The sequence below is a fragment of the Carettochelys insculpta genome, chromosome 3 (assembly GCF_033958435.1).
Source record: "Carettochelys insculpta isolate YL-2023 chromosome 3, ASM3395843v1, whole genome shotgun sequence".
NCBI classification, from domain to species: domain Eukaryota; kingdom Metazoa; phylum Chordata; order Testudines; family Carettochelyidae; genus Carettochelys; species Carettochelys insculpta.
The window spans coordinates 47,257,858-47,278,148 of NC_134139.1; the positions used below are offsets into that span (position 1 = coordinate 47,257,858).

Sequence of the window (20,291 nt, forward strand, 5' to 3'; positions counted from 1 at the left end):
CAACAGAGGTTTTCTTATGTTAAAAGAAATTTTGGTATTTGTAAGATTTTGTCCACTTGTGTAAAGTGGTTTGACTGGGGTCATATAATTTAATATAGAGAGAATGGATTTTGTAAGATACAAATAGGAGGGCGGAAATATATCTTCAGTCATTGCACTTTTCCAGAGCCTGTTTCCCTCTCTCCTCTATTTTGGTTGCAACTCCCTGATTTTTCTTGCCTTAATTCTGATCTTGGACCCAATTTCCCCATATTTGTCCATTGTACACTAGCCATTGACATCCTTATTTGAATTAGCAGAGCACTACTGCACTGTAAATTATGCATTATAATCTGGGACATTTTATAATCCTTTGTATAGTAGCATATGAAAAACACAGTGAGGAGTGGCTGCAGAAAGAGCAGTACATTCAAAATTCAGCATTAAGACATCTAGATCTTAGTCCTGAATTTAGGTGAGAATAGGGAAAAGGGAAAGAAATAATAATGAGTTTTTTGTGGATGAAAGGAAGTGGAGAAGTAGGAGAGGGCACCAGACGGTTGATTTTGTTGAACATAGGAATTGCCACCCTGCATAAGAACCATGATTCAGTAGCCTATTTCTAATAAGCTGTGTCTACACGTGCATGCTACTTCGAAGTAGCGGCACTAACTTCGAAATAGCACCCGTCGCGGCTACACGCGTCGGGCGCTATTTCGAAGTTAACTTCGACGTTAGGCGGCGAGACGTCGAAGTCCCTAACCTCATGAGGGGATCGGAATAGCGCCCTACTTCGACGTTCAACGTCGAAGTAGGGACCGTGTAGACGATCCGCGTCCCGCAACGTCGAGATTGCCGGGTCCTCTATGGCGGCCATCAGCTGGGGGGTTGAGAGATGCTCTCTCTCCAGCCCCTGTGGGGCTCTATGGTCACCGTGGGCAGCAGCCCTTAGCCCAGGGCTTCTGGCTGCTGCTGCGGCAGCTGGGGATCCATGCTGCAGGCACAGGGTCTGCAACCAGTTGTCGGCTCTGTGGATCTTGTGTTGTTTAGTGCAACTGTGTCTGGGAGGGGCCCTTTAAGGGAGCGGCTTGCTGTTGAGTCCGCCCTGTGACCTTGTCTGCAGCTGTGCCTGGCACCCTTATTTCGATGTGTGCTACTTTGGCGTGTAGACGTTCCCTCGCAGCGCCTATTTCGATGTGGTGCCGCACAACGTCGAAGTTGAACATCGACGTTGCCAGCCCTGGAGGACGTGTAGCCGTTATTCATCGAAATAGCCTATTTCGATGTAGGCTTCACGTGTAGACGTAGCCATAGATGCTTGTAATAGATGCATAAGAGAAGGCTCAAGAAACTTTGCCCATAGAAGAAGTCTCTTTGTGACTTTGCTTAAAGTTTTCCTTATGCCCTGAAGCAAGTGCATGTATACTCTTTCAAAAATTCTTCTTTTGTTTTATTTTGAATTCTTACTATTTTAATTATGGATGTTCTTATCCATATAAATGTATAACCTTTTAAAAATCTTGCTATTTTTTTGCCCCTTGATATCTTGTGGCTAGAAGTTCCACTAGCTAATTGAGCACTTTGAAAAAGTATGAGGCCTTTCAATTTAATTTAATAATCTTCTCTTTCTGGACTATGAGAAATGATACATAGGTTGGAGAAGATATGTTATAGTGAAAGAATTGTGGAGTTCAGTGTTTTTCATTTATCATAAAGAGTATTGAGAGGTGTCTTGATTAGTGTGCAGACTCCTTCATAGGAGGAAAACATTGTATATTAAAGCACTCTTTAAACTATCAGGCTATGTCTAGACTGCAGGCTTCTGTCAACAAAGCTTCTGTTGACAAAGGTTTTGGTGACAGAGCACGTGTCCAGACTACAGATCTGTTGTTATATCTGTACACCTCAATTCACAAGGAGGAAGGGATGTCTCAGCAGAGGGAGCTTTTCTGACATTTGGCCCCATGTGGATGGGCCAAATGTTGGAAAAGCCTCTCTTGATGGAACTGTTGCCAAAAGATGTGCAACTGTTTGTGTCTTTTGCCAACAGTTCTCTCCAGTCTAGACATAGCCTCGGAGAGAGAGTGATAATAAGAACCAGTGGCTGGAAGATGATATCATATAAATTATAATTAGAAATTAGATACAAATTTCTAACAGGGAGGTTGATTAATCACTGGAACAAACTGTCATGTCTTCATGTCATCATATCACGACTGGATAGCTTTCTGGAAGATATATATTTGTCAAACAAGTTATTTGGCTTACTTTTGGGGTAATTTGGTAAAATGTAATGGCGTGTTCTATGCAAGGATCTAATGGTCCCTTCAAACCTGAAGATTTATGAATCTGTGAAAATAGAGATGTACAGTCAACCTTCTTCATGCCATTTTTTTGTTTTGTTTAGTTTTCCATATTGTCATCATTGTGTTGGATGTGGAGACGTTATGTAGTATTCTGAGACTACTGAGTTTAGGGATGTAAAATCCCATTTAAGTGGTTAACAGGTCATATGCTAGATTTAACTGGTTAACCAATAAAATGGGTGTGTGTGGGGGCAGTTGGGGAGACTACTCGAGCCCAGCAGCTCCTGCCCACAGCAGCCTGGCTAGTGAGTGCCATGGGCTAGGCCTCTCCAACTGGGTCAAAGCAGCTCTGGTCCCAGCATGCTGTGGGCCAGAGTGCTCCAGCCCAGGAAATGTCTAAGTGGAAGATATTTCATTGGTTGACCCAAAGATCAAAAGACTATGATTTAAGTATTGCACTTCCTGCCCAGTAGCCTTCCTAACATCAGATGCATACTTGCCAGTTGTCTCTAACCTACAAAGTTAAGTTGTTTTATTGTAAGTTGAGATTCAGCAGCTGCAAGTAATTAAGTTTTGCAGATCCACACCATGCTCATTGTGTCAATGGAGTGCATTCTCGCTAACAGTGTCGATGCGCAGAGCAGTGCACTGTGAATAGCTATCCAGGGTGCAGCTTGCAAAGAAGAGCTTGCAAAGTCTCATGGAACCAAAATATTGTCCTGGGGGTAATGGGAACGTAGCCTCAGCCTCCTAATAAATAATCAGTTTCCTTCCTCCCACTGTGCATGGCAAACAACCCATACTTTCTCATGCTTTTTTTTGGAAGGCTGGCTTAGCTGTGCATTTGCCATAGCCCTAGAAGCTTGAACAACTCTCAACTATGCACTCTTGTGGTGAGCATGGCAAACACCTTGCATCTTATCCTTCAGTATTTGCAGAGCTGAGACAGGAGCCACAGTGTGAAACGTTGCGATGTCATTGAAGCAAGTCTCATTGCAAGCCATAGAACAAAACAATTTCCAGTTGCTGCTGGGAGCTGTGCAGCAGCTGAACATGGTAGAGTGCTATTTTTAGTTCTGGGAAACAAGTACTGACTGGTGGGATTGCATCATTCTACAGGCATAGGATGATGATTAGTGTCTGCAAAACTTTAGAATGCAGAAGGCCACTTTCCAAGAACTTTGTGCTGAGCTTTACCCAGCCCTGAAGCATAGCAACACTAAAATGAGATCTGTTCTGAAGATGGAGAAGTGAGGGATTGCTCTGTGGAAGCACTTAATGACAGAATGCTACTGGTCTGTGGAGAGTCGTAGAAGATTAGGGTTGGAAGAGATCTCAGGAGGTCATCTAGTTCAACCCTTTGCTCAAAGCAGGACCAACCCTAACTAAATCATTCTAGCCAGGTCTTTGTCAAGGCTGGCCTTAAAAACCCCTCTGATACCTCCATTTCCTTAGACAATCCATTCCGGCACCCTCTGTGAAATAGTTTTTCCTAATATCCAATCTAGACCTTCCCCACTGCAACTTGAGACCATTGCTTCATGTTCAGTCATCTGTCACCACTGAGAATAGCCTAACTCCATCCGTTTTGGAACCCCCATTCAGATAGTTGAAGGCTGCTGTCAAATTCCCCACTTATTCTTCTGTTCTGCAGATTAAATAAACCTTCTTCCCTCAGCCTTTCCTTTTTAATCATGTACCCCAACCCACTAATCATTTTCATTGTTCTCCACTGGACTCTCTCCAGTTTGTCCTTATTATTTTGTAGTGAGGGCTCAAATCTAGATGTACTCTATGTAGAGGTGGTGAATCCACTCTGGGAATTGTTGTGATCCAAGTACAGAGGACCATTATTTAACTCTCGCTAAGAAGGTTAGTGACTCTAGGTAACATATGAACTATGTGGTAGATGACTTTGCTGCAGTGGGGTTCCCTAACTGCTGTGGAGTGATAGCCATCTATCTATCACCAAACCACCTACCCCAAGAGTACATAAACTGTAAGGGATACTTTTCAATGGTGTTGCTAACGGTGGTGGATTACAAGGAGCATTTTACCGATAGTGTGAGATAGTAAAGAAAGGTGCATGGCTCATGCAACTTGAATAACACTGGTCTATTCAAAAAGCTGGAATTAGGGACTGTCTTTCCAGATGGCAAAATAATCAGGGCTGATGTTGAGATGCCTGTAGTGATCCTGGGAGTTCCAGCTGAACCCATCCTCATTGCTCATGAAGCTGTACACTGGCCATCTGAACAGTGATATGGGGTGGTTCAACAATAGGCTGAGCAAGTGCAGAATGTGGAATGTTCCTTTGAACATTTAAAAAATCACTGTTGCAATTTGCTTACTAGGTTAGACTTCAGTGAAAGCAGTTTTCCCATTATTGCTGTAGGTGCTGAGATCCATAATGGCATTAAGGCAGATAGGTTGGCAGATAAGTTAGAGTAGCCAGAAGTTGAGACAATATGAAGAACCCATCAAGGAACTCTGCATCTACAGCAGGCTTTAAAAACCTGTTTCAGTAAATAATCACAGTAATGTGCACTGCTTATCTGCGTTGTGCCTTCCCATATGATCACTTCTGATTAATCAGATTCCCTGTATGCTCCCCTCTCCCCAGCCCTGCAAAGAAATCCCTGTGATGGGAATAAAAGAACATTGAAGAGTAAATGAAGACTGAAAGAATTGGCCTTCTTTAGTTTAGAAAGACTGAAAGAATTGAGCTTGTTTAATTTAGAAAAGACTGAGAGGGGACACGATAGTGGTTTACAAGTACTGTACCTAAGAGTTACAAGGGAGAGGGAGAAAAATTGTCTCCTTGGCGTCTGAGGATAGGACAAGAAGGAATGGGCTTAAACTGCCCAAGGGAGGCTTAGGGTGGACATTAGGAAAAACTTCGTCACTGGCAGGGTGGTTAAACATTGGAATAAATTGTGTAGGGAGGTTATGGAATCTTCATCACTGGAGATATTTAAGAGCAGGTTAGATAGACTTCTGTCAGGAATGGTCTATGGTGCTTTGCCTGTGAGGGCAGGGGACTGCACTCTGTGCCCTCAAGGTCTCTTCCAGTTCTAGTATTCTTTGATTCTCTTTCTTTCTCGACATATTTATTTTTATTGCACAAACATAAATAAACTAAAGGAACAGAAAATAATGTACCTTGGAAATAATGTGATAAAATTAGGAGGGAGAAACCAAGTCAGCTTGTGTATGATAGAACAGTAGTCTTGCTCATCAAAGGTATTTGATTGACTGCTTTTGTTCTTAGTACCCTCTCCTGGTGTTGAGTGGAAGGGATATCATGGTGCCTCCCTTGCCTGCTGGAATGTTTGAGGAAGGGAAATTGGGACCAGGTTGATGCTTGAAAGTAGGTCTGCAGAGGCTGCAGAGGGAGTCTAACCTCAAGCTTCTTTGCTTCAAGTGCACATTGGTGCCTCAACATGTCTGATTAGTTCTTCATAATCCAGTGTATCTCATCCTTTGTGGCATATTCCTGCTTCTGTGATAATCTCCTGCTCTCCATGTTCATGCCCAGTTTTTCAGACAATGAAATCCTCCAGGCTTTTAGTTCCAAGTCAACTGACTCAGAGGCATTCATTATCTCACAGAACATCTTCTCTTTTTCTGTCTTCTAATCTTCAAAAGCCTCTCTGCCCATGTAGAGACTATGCTGAAGGCCAAGCTTCCCACTATAATGCGTGCAAAGCACAAGACAACCATTATCAGTGGATACACTGCGTACACCCTTATTACACTCGAGTGCAAACCAGCACATAAGTAGAATCCCTAGCTATATTGTACAGTCATGGTGAGTGTGGCATGCTGGTGTGGGCGACGGGCCTTTTGATGGACTTCATAGGAAACTCAAGTTGGAAGTGCAGGTGGATAGGTGGACAATGCTCTCTCTCCCTAGCAATATGGATGTTGCTGTGAGACCAGCAACCAGCATTAAGCCTCCCAAAATTGGGGTCTTTGTCCAAAGCAGCACTAGGGTAGTAGTGGTGATTTGTGGTCAGGATAAAACACAGGAATAACTTCTCCCACATCTGTTAATGTGGCTGGTAATAGTTGCCCTGGACTAGCAGAATCTGAGGTGAATGCTAATCCCTGCCATGCAAACCACTAGCACATTAGGGGAAACCTGGCTGAGAGACCTGGAAATCACCATTGATGATGCATTGCATTCGTTCTTGTTTGTGGTTACAAGCACTTGTAATGAAAACTTCACCAGGGAAATGGCGGCAGCGAGTGCTCCCGGCCTGGAGCGCAGGGAAAGCGGAAGCCGTGGGCACTCCCGCACCATCCTCAGCCCCCAAGGGCTTAAATGTGGGACAATTCATTCCTTTTTAAAAAACAGTTAGGCACATCTTTTTGGAGTCCCAAATACGGGACTGTCCTGCCCAATATGGGATGGTTGGTCACCTTACCCATAGTGGCACAGCACCGTCTCCTATTGCATCGGTCTCTACACACAACAAGGAAGCAGATATACATGATATTCACGTCAGATGATTGTGAATCACAGCTGCCTCCTGATTCTCCAAATGGCTAAATCTTCATTCTCCCATGGGGAAGCGATCAACCCCATAGACCATCCTTCTCCTGATGACCTAAAATAATTTCAAGACCTCTTTAAAAGGGTGGTTAGCAGACAAGAGATCATCCTATCAGAAATGCCAGAGAAACAACACAGGTAGAGTGGCTCTACCACTTGATGAAGCTATGATGGAGAAGGCAGATGAAGTCTGGAAAAATCCAGCCATGTCTACACCAATGAAGAGAGAGGTCAACAAAGTATTTCGTCATGAACAATGGCATTATGAGCGCTGGGGAGAATGCTCGCCTGAGGGACTGCTAATGGTCTCCATAGGGCCACACAGCAGTCTGTGACCCACCCCAAATGTGAGCAGGGAGTCACGGAAGCCACAGGTCTGCTGGTAGGCTGCATCATCCCTCCTCTCGGTCCCTTTACCCTTCTTCAAGATGGCCCTAACAGTTTTGAGGGTAAGGTGATAATCTCCCCAGAGCTAAAGGGCGAGAATCACTTTGTTCTTGATGCCATGGACGTTTTCCAAGAAACAGTGTATCTTGGGCTTCAGTGCATTGGGGCATCAGGGCCCCAAATGCCCTCAGACCAGACCCTTCTGTGGGCCCCATGGCCAACAAGGGTAGGCAAGCAGGGGTTGAGTCCCTGCTGCTGGACAAGGGCAGGTGGAGGAGGGAGAACAGCCCCAGATGTGCTGGGAGAGAGCAAAAGAAAAAGCACCTCCCAGGGGTTCACAGCCCTGGGGGTGGTTACAACAGTATAAGGAGGTGGGAGAAAAGTAGGGTTAATGGGGATAGGAGCAGGAACAATATGGAGGATAGGAACGGGGTGGAAATCAGGAGGGGGATAAGGTTCTGCGGCAGAAGGAGGAAGGGGAGTAGAGGGAAGTGGGGAACAGGAGGAGAATCGGGGGAGTGAAGGGAATCAGGGTCAGGAGCAGGACATGTGCTGGGGACAAGGGTGGAGCCAGGAGTGGGGATGGAGCAGAGGACAGGGACAGGAGGGAGCCCAAGCAACAATGGTGCTGGGAAAAGACATCCCTTCACAGGGCAGGGAGGTGGTAGGGATGGGGGTTGGAATGCATCAGGCTCCAGCACTACAGGGATTGCAGCACCAGAGGCTTCACTTGTGGGGGGTTTTGAGAACAGCAGGAGCTCTGGCCCACCAGAGACACCCAGGGACTCGATAGCAACATCCGGAGCACCACTCCTGACTGGGCAGATGGTTGCACCTTGCGATGACTTGGGGCTCGGAGGAGGGGCAGTGATGGGATCAGAGGAAACCACAGAAAAAGGAGATGGAAGGGGCAACTGGGCGCTAGCATTGCGCTCATATGCGATGCTCATCCCTGTTCATAGCCCTCCAGGAGCAGGGGTCCACAACTGAGGCAGCCAGGATCAGGGTCAGGACCTCAACTTTCTGGGAGACGAAGGCAAGGCCACTGCCCACCTCTTTGGGGCTCCCCCCAGCAGTGGATGTGGCAGTGGCCGCCTCTGAACGTGGAGCGGGCATGAGGTTGGAGCTCACCATGGCCTTGCTGGGCCAAGATTCTGAGATAGAGGGAATGGCACCCTCCGCAACTGATATGGCAACCTCAGCCTACCTCCACAGTTGGTCAGTGGTCGGAGGTCCGGCAGGGGGATTGGGGCTTTTATTCCCCCTCAGTGCCTTGTGCAGCACATCCTCCCTGTCATCCATTTGTTGCGCCTCCCCTGCACAAGCTCGCAGCCATCTGAAGAGGTGGACTGGATGGCAGAGGAGAGGCAAGGGGATGAGGGCAGTGATGAGAGGGAGGAGGAGGATGGGACAGTGAGAGAGGGGAGGAACCTGTCCTGCAGTCGGCCCTGTCCAAGTCCTGTCACAGGCCCCGCCACCTTCTCTGTAGGCCTGACTTTATTGCCTCTTACAGCAGTGGCATTTGCATGCTTATCTGGGTCTGGTGGGGAGGCATCCTCCAGCAACCAAGCAGTGTTGATATTGTGGGAGGAGGAGGGGTGGCCCCAGGGTCCAAGGTGGTAGGACCACTGGTGATGACTTGGTCAGTGCCCTCCCGGGTGTCGGGGGTCCCACGCTTCTCCCCTGGCTGGGCTGGGGGCGGTCCCTTTGGACATGCCTCTTTGCCCAGCAAAAGAAGCACTATGCCTCCCCCACAGTGTAGTACACCTGGTACTGGGCCCCTTGATGGGGCACCAGAAAGTCCCTTCTGGTGTGACCCCACCATGTGCTGCTGGCTGCAGTTGAACCTATGCCTGCCAGTGGAAGGAGAGGACATGATGGAGGTTGGAACCTTGCAGCCCAGGGGCAGCCAGGGGTGGTGGTGGTGGGGACCCAGGACTCACAGAGTATTCCCCAGTGTGGTTAGAAAAGGTAGATGGGCAGCACTGGGGAGGAAGGGGGAACAGAGGAGAATGCTACCTTTATGCCCAGCTCCTCTAACGGCTCAAGGGGCACATGGATGCCCCCTACTGCCAGGTCTCTCTCCACCACCTCCTGGGCAGTGGCCTTCGACTCCAGGAAGTATGCCACCTTCCCAAATATTCTAGAAGCTGCCACCATGATCGCAGGCCCCACTGCACATGTTATCTCTATGTGGGGCAAGGCCGACACCAGGAGGCAATACATCCCGTGCCTTCTAGTGAGGGTATGGAAGGGGCCATGGCCGTAAGGGATAGTATTTCTGGAGGCAGCAGGAGTGGCATATGAGCTGGCAGCCACCTGGGCATACAAACTGGGGGCCAGGGAGACAGGGCCCCCAGAACTGATGGAGGGATGGGAGACAAGGAAGGAAGCGGAGCTGCAGCAGATATAGCTGCAACAGTGGTGGGAACGCTTGCCATGGGAGGTTTCCCCTTCTGGGTGGAGCTCTTGCTCTTTGTCTGCTGACCCTTCCTATCCTTCAGGGAGGCAATTTTAGAGGTGGAACCAGCAGAAGGTGCTTCAGCAGGTGTGGAAGGGGACCCAGAGCCTGTGTCTGTGCCCTTGGCCACCATGGGGGCAGATGACCTGGCAGCCTCAGGTGGATCCAACATGGTGGAGGTAGAAGGGATGGTGGGGGTGTCATAGGACTTGCCCATGATGAAAATGGCACTGTAAGCAGAGACCCTTGCCTTTGTGAAGTCACAAGGCAGCAAAAGGGACGCTGTGAGTCTCTGAGGCACATAAATGTATAATGTGTGCGTGTTTATATTCTGGTGATATTTAAAAATCTCTGCAATCTTTCTATGTACTTTTTCAAAGGCATTTCTACTTGTTTTAGGGAGTTTTAGAGAAGCAGTTTGAAATTTTTACATAAATCTGTTCTGGAGATACGGTGAACCAAAAATGCAGTACGAAACCCCCTGAAAACAACATATTGGAAAACCCAAACATCAACTTTTGTAATAATATGTAGCATATGAAATTTCATGATTGTTTGTTTGTTTTTTGTTGAAGATAGGGAACAGGATGGGAGGCTGCTGAAGATTGTATTAATAGCAGGAAGCGAGTTTTAACTTCCACTCTATATGCAAGAACTAGTGCTTCTAATTCAGTGTGGGAGAGAGCATGAATCCACCTTTCCCTGCTCCGTCTAAGGTGGCTACTGCCACTTCTGACACTATTCTTGAACAAGGATTGATGTTTGTCCTTCCCAAGCACAAGGGCTAATGTTTTGACTGGGACAAGTGGAGTGGGGATAACAATAATTATGAAGCAGAAAGTGTCCTTTTTTTCTTTTCTGCACTCACATACCCCATATAACAAAACACAATCTTGCCATTTTTCATTGATGATAATAAACAGATAAATGCTGTAAGTATTAATGTCAAATTTTGCATTTAGAAATCACCTGGGGTTCTGTACCAGTTTCTTTTTTTCTTATGTCTAAAATGATTAATTTTTGTTGATTTGCTTGTCTGAAAATCTTGAATAAAGCAAAAATATTTTAAAATATTGCTAATAAAATTGAAATTTTTAATATCAACAGAATCTTCTGCAATGTTACGAAGATTTGTGTCAGGAAATACCAACTGTGTTTGTAAATCTGATGGCACCAAAAATGAGAAAGGTTGGTAATGCTAAATATATTTTACTTTGAATACACCAGAAGTTAATGTAGCTTTAGAATTCAATGTAATTTTCTTAACATTAAAATTCTAAGTTAAACAATCCCACAAATTAGAATCTTACTAATTCACACTAATGCCTGGGAGAGCCATTTTAGATTATGTAATGTTGTGATTTGGCAAGTAAATAACACAGTGTGTTAGATTTTCGTTTGCAGTCAGCTACTTAATACCATTCTAGCAGGCTATTGCCTATTCTCCCTTAGAGGTCCATTTACATTGCTCCTGTGTCTACACGAGCCCCTTCCTTTTGGAAGGGGCATGTTACTGAGTGGGTAGATGCTAATGAGGCATTGCCATGAATATGCAGTACCTTATTAGCATAACAGCAGCCTCAGTGATTCAAAAGTGTGGCTTTCGAATTGCATGCCACCTGTGGAGATGGGGACCTTTTGAAAGACCCCCCAGTTTTTGAAAGCCCCTTCTTCCTAACACCAAATAGGAAGAAGGGGCTTTCAAAAATTGGGGGGGGTCCTTTTGAAAGGTCCCTGTCTCCACAGGTGGCACACAATTCAATAGCTGCACTTTTAAATCACCACGGTCACCATTATACTAATGAGGCGCTGCATATTCATGGCAACACCTCATTAGCATCTTTCGAACCGGCTCATTAATATGCCCCTTCCGAAAGGAAGGGGCTCGTGTAGGCCTAGCTTGCCAGATCAGATTAACTGTTCAGTATAGGACCATAGGCTGGAAGGGACCTCCTGGTATGTTGAGTCCTTTTATGTTGCTGGTTATCTTGTTGTATTAATCTAGTTCAGAAACTTAACAAGTGCCATCTTAAAATTAGATTTTTTTTACTCCCACTACTCCTGTTGGGAAGCTATTCTAGAAATTCAATCCTCTGATGATTATGAACATTACTGTGATTTCTAGCCTAAATTTGTTTATATGTAAGAAGACATGGACTAAAGCATAGGTGCTAACTCTGTGGGTCCTTTGTGGCTGGAGCTCCCATGGAGAAAAATTAGCAGGTGCTTAGCTTTCACTGCCAGCCAGGTTCCCACTTCTGATCCCTCTTTTTCTTCTCCCTTACTGATGGCCCCACAGACCAACTCTTTCCTCATCAATCTCAACACCCTCTCATCACCCACCTTTTATGAGTGTTGCCCTCATGGGTGCTCCACAGTAGGTCTTGGGCTGGCACAGCATGGAGACTTTTTTTTAGCAGCACTCAGAGGGGCTGCACATGCGCGATCACAGGGCGCGCCATTCGTGACTTGCTGCTCTCTTGTCAGTTCCTTCATAGCTGCCCTTGGCTACAGATGGAGCTCGCCTCTCTCCTGAGACCTGTAGATAGAGAATATATAGTCTATAGTTACTAGTTCCTTTTTCTATAACCATACTTCTTTGTTTATAACATAATTGTATTACATACAAAAAAATGAGACAGAAGAAGGAGCTTCTTTCTTTCTTGTCAGTTTCAATATTCATTGTACAGTTTGCCAATATGACCTATGACCTGTTACTTAAAAAAAAAGTAAAATAAAAAGATGACAATAAGAAACACATTGAGATGTCAGTAACACTGGGCTTTAAAAATGCTCTGTGTGCTGTGATTCTATGTCTGCTGCAGATGGGCACTCAGAATGTATATTTGTTGCCTTAAAGAAGCTCACATTCCTCAGAAATTCTCTCATTGTAAGAGTTTAACTGAGAGAGCTAGAAAGGACAGGTAGCTGTGGCTGAAAATGCTCCTTTGATCAAGCTCTCCAGCCACTGCTAGACCTGCAGTTTAAACAGACAATGCCCCTTCTTTCAGGGATGCTATCTCCTCCTCACTGCAACTATGGCAGTGAGCCTTCCCCATTGTACTCCCTGCCCAGGGTGAGCAAGGGACATGAAACGGGCACACCAGGCATATAAAAGCCCAAGCCCTCCTCTGGCTCTGAGCTTAAAAGCCATGCCTCAGTGAAAGTGGCTTCAACCCCCATGGCACCAGCAATACCAAAAGGGTCTATGTGGCCATTGCTGTCGCTGGCAGACCAAGCGGTGGTTGCCATGCCAAGTGCTCAACCAGCACCGGCTGAAACAGAGCTGTTGCTGGTGCTGGGGGAACATGTGGTGCTGCACTCTGTCTCAGCAGTGGAGGAGCAATGTCAAACCTTGGTGCAGCACCAGGTCTCACCAGTGGCACAGCAGAAAGCCTGGGCAAAACTAACAGAGTTCCCTCATTGAACCATAGCCTGCGTTCTTTGACTAGATCACCACGGGGGCACCAGGAGCCACCCCCCAGTCCACCCTACCACCACAGAGATACTGTGACTGGCTATCATCTTTCTTACAAGGCACTGTGGTGTTATTAATTACCTTGTTCCCATTACTCTGCAGTGTACAGAGATTGCTTACCTGGAATGGTTAGTCAATTTCCAGAAGCCCTCAGAACATCATGCTCTTCTGGAACTAATAGATATTATGATCATAGAAGTGCCTTTTCATCGCAACACATCCCCAGGTGCAGCTCATGCCTCGTATTATTAATCAGATCATCATCATCATCATCACTATCCACATGACTCTTTTTACTCTAGACCTCGATCACATCAGTTGCTATGTCGCTACAATAGTCCCATTAGGGATCCACTGAAGGGCACTGTCCACTGGGCCAGTCATCTCCTATCTTGTCTGTCTCCTCACACAATGGTAAAGGCATAGGAATACATGATATGCACCTGCTGGATGATCTAGGGTCACACCTTCCTCCTGACTCACCAACAGCTCAATCTGTGATGTCTCATGGAGGAGCACTCTCACCCATACACCGTTCTTCTCTTGATGACCTGAAAAAATTCCAAGATCTGTTTAAGAGACTGGCGGTCAGCCAGGACATTTAACAGAAATACTGGAGATGCAACATAAGCTTCTAAATGTATACAATCACCTACAACAGCCAGAGTACCCCTACCACTTGATGAGGTTATAGTGGAGGCAGCAGATGAAGACTGGCAAAACCCTGCCACGGCTACACCCACTAATAAATGGGATGAGAAAATATTTTTGTCCTGTCAAAGGGTATGGACTTTCTATTTTTAAACCCACAATCAAATTCTGTAGCGGGAAATGCTGCCAACCACAGGACAAAATCATCAATGTATAGAAATACTCCTGCTGACAAGGAGCATAAATGCCTGGAGCTATTTGATAGAAGGATCTGTTCTCCAACTACACATAGCTAATTATTCTACGCTTTTAGCTAATTGTAATTTCGACAATTACTCTGAACTCTTTGAATTTCTCATCTTTCTTTCTATCCTGAAATCTATAGTTCAGAAAGACCACAGCAAAAGCAGCACTGCAGATGGCATTAGACTCAGCTGATACAGAGCCATAGCCGCAGACATTGCTATGAGAAGATCCTCATGGCTACAGTAGTGGGTGTTCAAAAGAACTCCAGGCGAAGGTGGAAGATTTACCATTTGATAAACTTGAGCTTTTTGCAACCAACACAGATGAGGTCTTACATTCCAGCAAGGAGACAGAAACCTCTCTGCGTACTTTGGGAATGTACATTCCTCCATTTTGCAAAAGAGGGTACATCCTGTATCACGGATGCAAGTACCAATCACTCACAAAACAATGCTATAAATCTTATCAATACCATACTAATATAACACAAAATCAGAGGTTCAAGGCTCCAAATAACCACTCAGCGTCTCCTCCAGCCTTGAAACAACTAGTTTGATGTTTTGGTCCAGGGCTCATCGAACCTCCGGCACTCTCCAGTGTACAACTATCAAATATTCCACCACTGCATATGTTCTTTTACCATCAGTGGACGCTAATAACCACGGACAGGTGGGTGTTAGACGTCATTACCCCGGGATATACTATCCCTCAACTCTCCATCCCTCCAATTCCCCCACCCCACCCGTTCCTCTTTAGGGAGTTTTCCCGTGAGAACTTACTACAGCTCGAAGTTCTACACCTTCTACAAATTGGAGCCATAGAAGAAGTTCCAAAACAACATCAAGGGAAAGGATTTTGCTTAGACTACTTCCGAACAGAAAAGAAAACAGAGGGTTGGAGGCCCATCCTAAATATATGGTGGCTGAACAAATATATTTGTAAACAGTGCTTCAAAATGACCATGCTATCTTCTATGATCTCTCCATTGGACAAGAGGGACTGGTTCACCTTCAAGATGCTTATTTCCATGTCACTGTTCACTCTGGTCACAGACACCTTTTGTGCATCGTCCTCGGAGCACAACACTGTCAGTACAGAGTCCTTACCTTTGGATTTTTCAGCTGCTCCTAGGGTATTCACCAAAGTCCATGCCCCAGTAGCTGTGCACTTCAGATGGAAAGGCATCACCATATTCCTGTATCTCAATGACTGCCTCCTTTGAGGCCCACCACAAGATATTATAAGAACCATGGTACAATCCACAAGACAGCTGCTACAATCTCTTAGTTCCTCATTAACATCACCAAATCAACCCTGAAGCCTACCACCTGCATCAGCTGTTCAAGCTTATCTACCTACACAGTGCCATGAAGCTTTAAAGAACCTTATATCACAACTTACCATCAGCCCTACGACTCCCATTTTTACATGTGTTGGCCTCCTTGGCCACATGGCGGCCACTACTTACGTTGTCCCCAGTACTTGGCTACATTTTCACTGCCTTCAGCATTGTTGGCATCAGTGTATGCCACCACCAGACATCACATACACAGATGGGCGTTGGTACCTCAAAAGATAATCAAGTCCCTACGCTGGTAGATCCAAGAACAAAACACTCTAGTAGGGGCCCATTTCACTGTGCCCAACCAGCTGATCAATTTACAACAGACGCTTCACTTCTTGGCTGGAGAGCACATTGCTAGCAGTGTCACGTCCAAGGTTGATGGACCAAGGATGAATAGAAACTACCCATCAACCTTCTTGAGCTATACGCTGTTTTCAATGCTTGCAAGCACTGAGTGTGCACTGCTGCACATTCAAAACAAGACAGTCTGGATTCTCAGAGACAATACCACAATTCTGTTTTATGTCAATCTTTCAGATGTGGGGCCATCCAGCTGATCTCTTTGCAATATCGGAAAACTCTAAATGTAGCCGGTACTGTTCAAGAGCAGACAAAGGCCACACATCCTCTCTTGGAATACTCACCTCTTGTAAGCCTTTCTGCCCATTCCTCTGATTGTCAGGATCCTCAGGAAAATCCAGACAGCTGGAGCACAAATTATCCTTATTGCTCCAGAGTGCCCCAGACAGAGCTGGTTTCCTTTACTCTCTTGCCTTTTTTTTTTGTCCTCCTTACTGGCTTCTCAGCTGTCTGGAGTTACTCTCTTAGAACAAAGGTTCTGTGCTTCACCCCACACCTTGCATCTGATGGTCTGGTTTCTGTGGCTCCCAGAGGATACACACCACTATTCCCAACAAGTGAGAGATGTGCTGTCACATAGAAGATGAGAAACAATACTCAAAACTTACCTCTCCTAGTGGAACCGTTTCTCATCCTGGTGCTCTGTAAGGGGCATACATCCCACAAAAGCTCTGCTGCATACAATTCTTATACTACATTCTTTACCTAACAGTTACCCACTTATTGGTGTCTTCACTATGATTCACCTTTCAGCATTTACAGCCTTCCATCCACCTGTACAAGTCTTCTCGGTGTTCACTCATCCAATTGTAAAAGAGGTTTTGCAAAGGCATACAAAACATTATGCCTCCTTATAAGCCTGTACTTCTGGCTTGGGACTTGGAACTTGTCCTTCATGCCTTGATGGGGCCTCCATTCGCGTCAATGGCCACATGTTCTCTGCTATGTTAATAATGAAAACCCTGTTTCTCATGGCTAAACCATCAGCTTGAAGAGCGAGCAAGGTAGCTGCTTTGACTGACTCTCCACGATACACAATCTTCCGCAAGCACAAAGTGGTTTTATGACCCCATCCCTCCTTTCTACTGAAAGTATGCTCTCAGTTTCACATCAACAAACCTATAATCCTTCCTACTTTTTACCTTATGGCCGTGTCTACACAAGCCCCAAACTTCGAAATGGCCACACAAATGGCCATTTCGAAGTTTACTAATGAAGCGCTGAAATGCATATTCAGTGCTTCGTTAGCATGCGGGCGGCTGCGGCACTTCGAAATTGACGTGGCTCGCCCCAACGGGGCTCCTTTTTGAAAGGACCCTGCCTACTTCAAAGTCCCCTTATTCCCATGAGCTGATGGGAATAAGGGGACTTCGAAGTAGGCGGGGTCCTTTCGAAAAGGAGCCCTGTGGGGACGAGATGCGAGGCGCGTCAATTTTGAAGTGCCGCGGCCGCCCGCATGCTAACAAAGTGCTGAATATGCATTTCAGCGCTTCATTAGTAAACTTCGAAATGGCCATTTGCGTGGCCATTTCGAAGTTTGGGGCTCGTGTAGACATAACCTCAGCCTCATACCTCCCTTACCGAGGCCAAACTGCACACTTTGGATGTTAGAAGGGCTATATCCTGCAACACAGACAGGACATGCTCGTTCAGAAAATCACAAAGGCTATTCTTATCTATCACAGAAAGGTCAAAGGGATTGCCCCTGTCATCCCAACATGTATTGAGACTTATAGCTGCATGCATGGTGCAATGCAATTCCATTCAAAATAAACCACTGCTGGCATTTTGGAGAGCACATTCTACAAGATCAGTAGCACACTAAAGGGAATGTCATTACAGGCTATATGTCATGCAGCTACGCGGTCCTCTTACCACACCTTCATGACATGCTATGCAGTACAATCTCATGCAGACAAAGACTTGGCAGTAGCTAAAGTGGTACTCTCTGTAGTAGATTCACTGAACCAAAAGCCACTGTCCATTTAGGGGGCTCTGCTCTACAGTCAGCTACCATACAGCACAACACGTGGGGACAGCACTCAAAGAGGAAAGAGAAGTTACTCACTTTGGCTACGTCTACACGTGCAGCCAACATTGAAATAGTCTATTTCGATGAATAACGTCTACACGTCCTCCAGGGCCGGCAACGTCGATGTTCAACTTTGACGTTGCTCAGCCCAACATCGAAATAGGCGCAGCGAGGGAACGTCTACACGTCAAAGTAGCACACATCGAAATAGGGATGCCAGGCACAGCTGCAGACAGGGTCACAGGGCGGACTCAACAGCAAGCCGCTCCCTTAAAGGGCCCCTCCCAGACACAGTTGCACTAAACAACACAAGATCCACAGAGCTGACAACTGGTTGCAGACCCTGTGCCTGCAGCATAGATCCCCAGCTGCCGCAGAAGCAGCCAGAAGCCCTGGGCTAAGGGCTGCTGCCCACGGTGACCATAGAGCCCCGCAGGGGCTGGAGAGAGAGCATCTCTCAACCCCCCAGCTGATGGCCGCCATGGAGGACCCAGCAATTTCGACATTGCGGGACGCGGATCGTCTACACGGTCCCTACTTCGACGTTGAACGTCGAAGTAGGGCGCTATTCCTATCTCCTCATGAGGTTAGCGACTTCGACGTCTCGCCGCCTAACGTCGAAGTTAACTTCGAAATAGCGCCCGACGCATGTAGACGCGACGGGCGCTATTTCGAAGTTAGTGCCGCTACTTCGAAGTAGCGTGCATGTGTAGACGCAGCTTTTGTGTGGTAACAGTGGTTCTTCAAGACATGCGTCCTTGTGGGTGCTCCATGTCTTGCCCACTTCCCCTCTACTCGGTGCAATAGACATAGTTAGGGCATCAGTGAAGTAACTGAGGAGATAGTGGGGCTGTGCACGATGCCTAGTAGTGCGAACAGCATGCAGTGGACTCATGCATGCACAGTTCCACTGAGTGATGCTAAGAAAAGTCTCCATCCTGTGGTGGTGGGTGAGCCCACCACCTGCTGTGGAGCACTCACAGGGACACACATCTCAAAGAACCATTGTTACTGCATGAAGTGAAAAATGTCCTCTTTTGATGACATTTGAATGCTTTGGGAGAGAGGGAAAGGAGCGGGGATGTGGCACTTGAGGAGCAGGGGTTTGGTGCGGGTAGAGCAGGAGTGGGAAGAGTGAGGTGGGAGTACAGTGGAACATGAGCACTCTTTTCCAACTAGAAGAGAAGTCAGTGCCTAGGGATCAAAGACCACTTGATAGCTTTGCGTATTTCTGCAATGGATATGTTCTTCATCGGGGCTATAGACGTAGATTGTGATTTAATTGAATGGGCTATCCACGGTGGAGTGAAAGGGACTGGACAGTAACAGCTATGTAGCAACTAGAATCCCATTTGCAGGAAGCCTTTGGGTCAAAGCAGGTTCCACTTTAAGGCTGCGACTATACTATGAGATAATTTAAGGCAATTAGCTCAATATTACCACATGACTGTCTTCACTGTAAATACTATTAGCTCAATTTTTCAGGAGCACTTATTTCAAGATTACACAATCGCAGTTACTTGATGGATATATCATCAAGCTTGAATTCAGAAGTTCAATTAAAAGCCAGTATGGAAGCGTGTAAATGACCTTGGCCCGTGGCAGTTGCCCCTTCCAGGTGGTGTGGGCTGACACAGCTTGCCCCTCCGTGTCTGGCTGACCCTGGGGCCTTGTCCCCTTTAAGGGATGGCTGGAGGCAAGCCTGCAGGTAGAAAACCCAGCTCTCAGTTCAAGGCGGGGCAGCAGGTAGATAGGCAGTTTAGAATCCTAGCCCTTAGTTCAGGGCGGGGTAGCAGATAAACAACAGTTGGGAAGCCCAGCCCTTTGTTCAGAGGCAGGGCCACAGGAAAGCGAACCGTTTGGGAGCCCAGCCCTTAGTTCAGGGTGGGGCAGCAGTCAAACAGATAGTTTGGGCGCCCAGCCCTTAGTTCAGGACAGGGCCACAGGTAAGCAAACAGTTTGGGAGCCCAACCCTTAGTTCAGGACAGGGCCACAGGTAAGCAAACAGTTTGGGAACCCAGCCCTCCCACTCCAGTGTCCCAGCCCATGGCCCTACTGGTCACGGTCACCCTCAGCTTGATAGTGGGGATCCATACCACAACACACCACCATGGGCTCGGGGAGCGTTCCCTGGGCCGCTTCCTACCTCGACCTCCATTGGGGCTGGGTCCCAGTTGGCTTGGTCTGCAGGTCCAGGCTGGTGGGTCTCTTCTGTGTAGGTTGTCCTTGGAAGGTCTGGCCAGTTGGACATCTCCATGTCATTCAGGTAGTCCACTGGTGGCAGGACCGTGGGCTTGAGACGGTGGAAGGCCTCAGCGCTGTGGGTATCAGGCAGGACTCCTTGACTGTGGTCCTCTGGAACTCCAGGGTAACTGGCCACAGGCAGTCTCTCCAGCCCTGGCAGGGCCTTGGGGGAAGGGGCCTGCCACCGGTGTGAGGGCCCTGGTAGATCAGGGAAGTTGGGGTACTGGCCCAATGACAGGCTTGG

The 20,291-nt window shown here is 46.8% G+C and overlaps 1 protein-coding gene across 1 annotated transcript in view; it reads left to right on the forward strand.

Moving 5' to 3' along the window:
* DNAH8 (dynein axonemal heavy chain 8) overlaps nucleotides 1-20,291 on the forward strand; it is a 548,480-nt gene that overhangs the window by 112,352 nt on the left and 415,837 nt on the right. Inside the window, exon 19 of the mRNA XM_074989796.1 lies at nucleotides 10,799-10,879. Within this exon, the coding sequence (XP_074845897.1) occupies nucleotides 10,799-10,879 (81 nt within the window). The remainder of the gene's footprint in view (nucleotides 1-10,798; nucleotides 10,880-20,291) is intronic.